The sequence below is a fragment of the Trypanosoma equiperdum genome (genome assembly GCF_001457755.1).
Source record: "Trypanosoma equiperdum strain OVI genome assembly, contig: ctg_1003, whole genome shotgun sequence".
In the NCBI taxonomy this organism is placed as follows: Eukaryota; Euglenozoa; class Kinetoplastea; order Trypanosomatida; family Trypanosomatidae; genus Trypanosoma; species Trypanosoma equiperdum.
The window spans coordinates 852-2,271 of record NW_027122954.1 but is presented as its reverse complement, the minus strand read 5'-3'; the positions used below and the strand labels follow the sequence as shown (position 1 = coordinate 2,271).

General features: G+C 43.3%; 1 protein-coding gene across 1 annotated transcript in view; it reads right to left on the bottom strand.

Moving 5' to 3' along the window:
* Positions 1–518, bottom strand: part of TEOVI_000892300 (uncharacterized protein) — a gene marked incomplete at both ends in the record, with an annotated part of 546 nt that extends 28 nt beyond the window's left edge. Inside the window, one exon of the mRNA XM_067219887.1 lies at positions 1–518. Coding sequence (XP_067075988.1) covers positions 1–518 — 518 coding nt within the window.
* Between the last annotated feature and the right edge of the window lie 902 nt (positions 519–1,420).

Sequence of the window (1,420 nt, the reverse complement as noted above, 5' to 3'; positions counted from 1 at the left end):
GCGTTTGCTTTCCTTGTGGCCCCCGCGAAACAACCACCTTCCGCTGTGACCGTCATCTTCGGTTTTATCGCTTTGAAGCCGCTGGCTAATAGTGTCGCCGTGGCGGTCGCTCCAATATCTGCCGTTTGGGCCTCTTTTATGTCTTGTATGACGTCTTGAGAGAAACTTAGGGTTGCAGCTGCCGCCATTCCGTCGGCTGCTGAAAGCACGGCAGCATTGTAAGCTTTCTGCTTTTCATCGGTGTAAGCTGCTAGGCTGCCGTATAGGATCGCGTATTTTTTTGCTTCTGCGCCTGTTGATGCTGCCGCCGCCAGGCGAAGTTGGGCCGTTGCCTTTTGCATCGCTTTGAGCGCCACCTGTCCACTTGAAAGCTTTGTTTCCAACACGGACTTTATATTGTTTAGGTAGTCTCCAGCTTGGCAAGGTTCGCCGATCGCTAGTGTTGTCGAGTGAAGCACTTTTGGGTCGGCAGTTACGAGTGCCACCGCAATCATAGTGAAAGTGACTGTTGGAAGCATGGCTTGTGTTAAATACTCTATTCTTTAAAAGAAATATAAAACTAGAAAATGGGCTACCAAACGCAGTCCCTCCTTGATAAATGAGTGAAAGCTTTTTGCTGCTGTGGGTTTGTCATGAGAGGAAAAAACTGCGCTTTTGTAACGTCCTTTAAGGGGCTAATGGATTAGGCTGCCACTTTCCAGCCTCTGGATTACTTTACTGGATCTACTTGTCTCCATAAAAGTTTTACTTGCTTGCAAATTGGTTAGCCCTGTGCTAGTCGAAGTCCTCGTTTGACTGTTTACGCCATTGTTTCATACTTTTGCCTGCATGCGGAATTACGAAATTTCTGATTTGAAAGAGCCTTAAGTGTGCTTACCTCCTATATCTTTGCTTAGGCTCATCTTGCTGCCGGCACTTGTAAAAAGCTTTGTCTCATTTAACCATTCTAATTGTTGGTTTCTCGTGTCCTTTCTATGCCGGTGTGCTTGAATACGCCAAACCGAGGCACTTTTTGGCGCAGTTATTAAGACATTATTGAAAAAACTTTACAACTTCTTAGTTTTAAACAAATTTCCCTGATTAAGCGGTTTGTCGCAAAATTTCGGATACACTAAATCCATTCCCTTTCATATGTCACATAAGCTTGGATTCTAACAAACTCTGTCGTACTGATTTTCCTCATTTTCAACTCTTTATACAAAGTAAGAGTTTTCAACCAATATCACCTTCTCTTGTCATGCAAAACGCTCTCCATAAAAATGAATAGATGGAGCCAATCCAATTTCACCACCAGTTGTAATACGAAACTTTTTCTCATAATCCAATCCAATCATTCCTCTCTTCAAAACAAATCTCTGTCCAACAGCTTCTTACTGAATGGAACTCCATATTAGCAGCGGTTTGTAAATATTCTCTGACT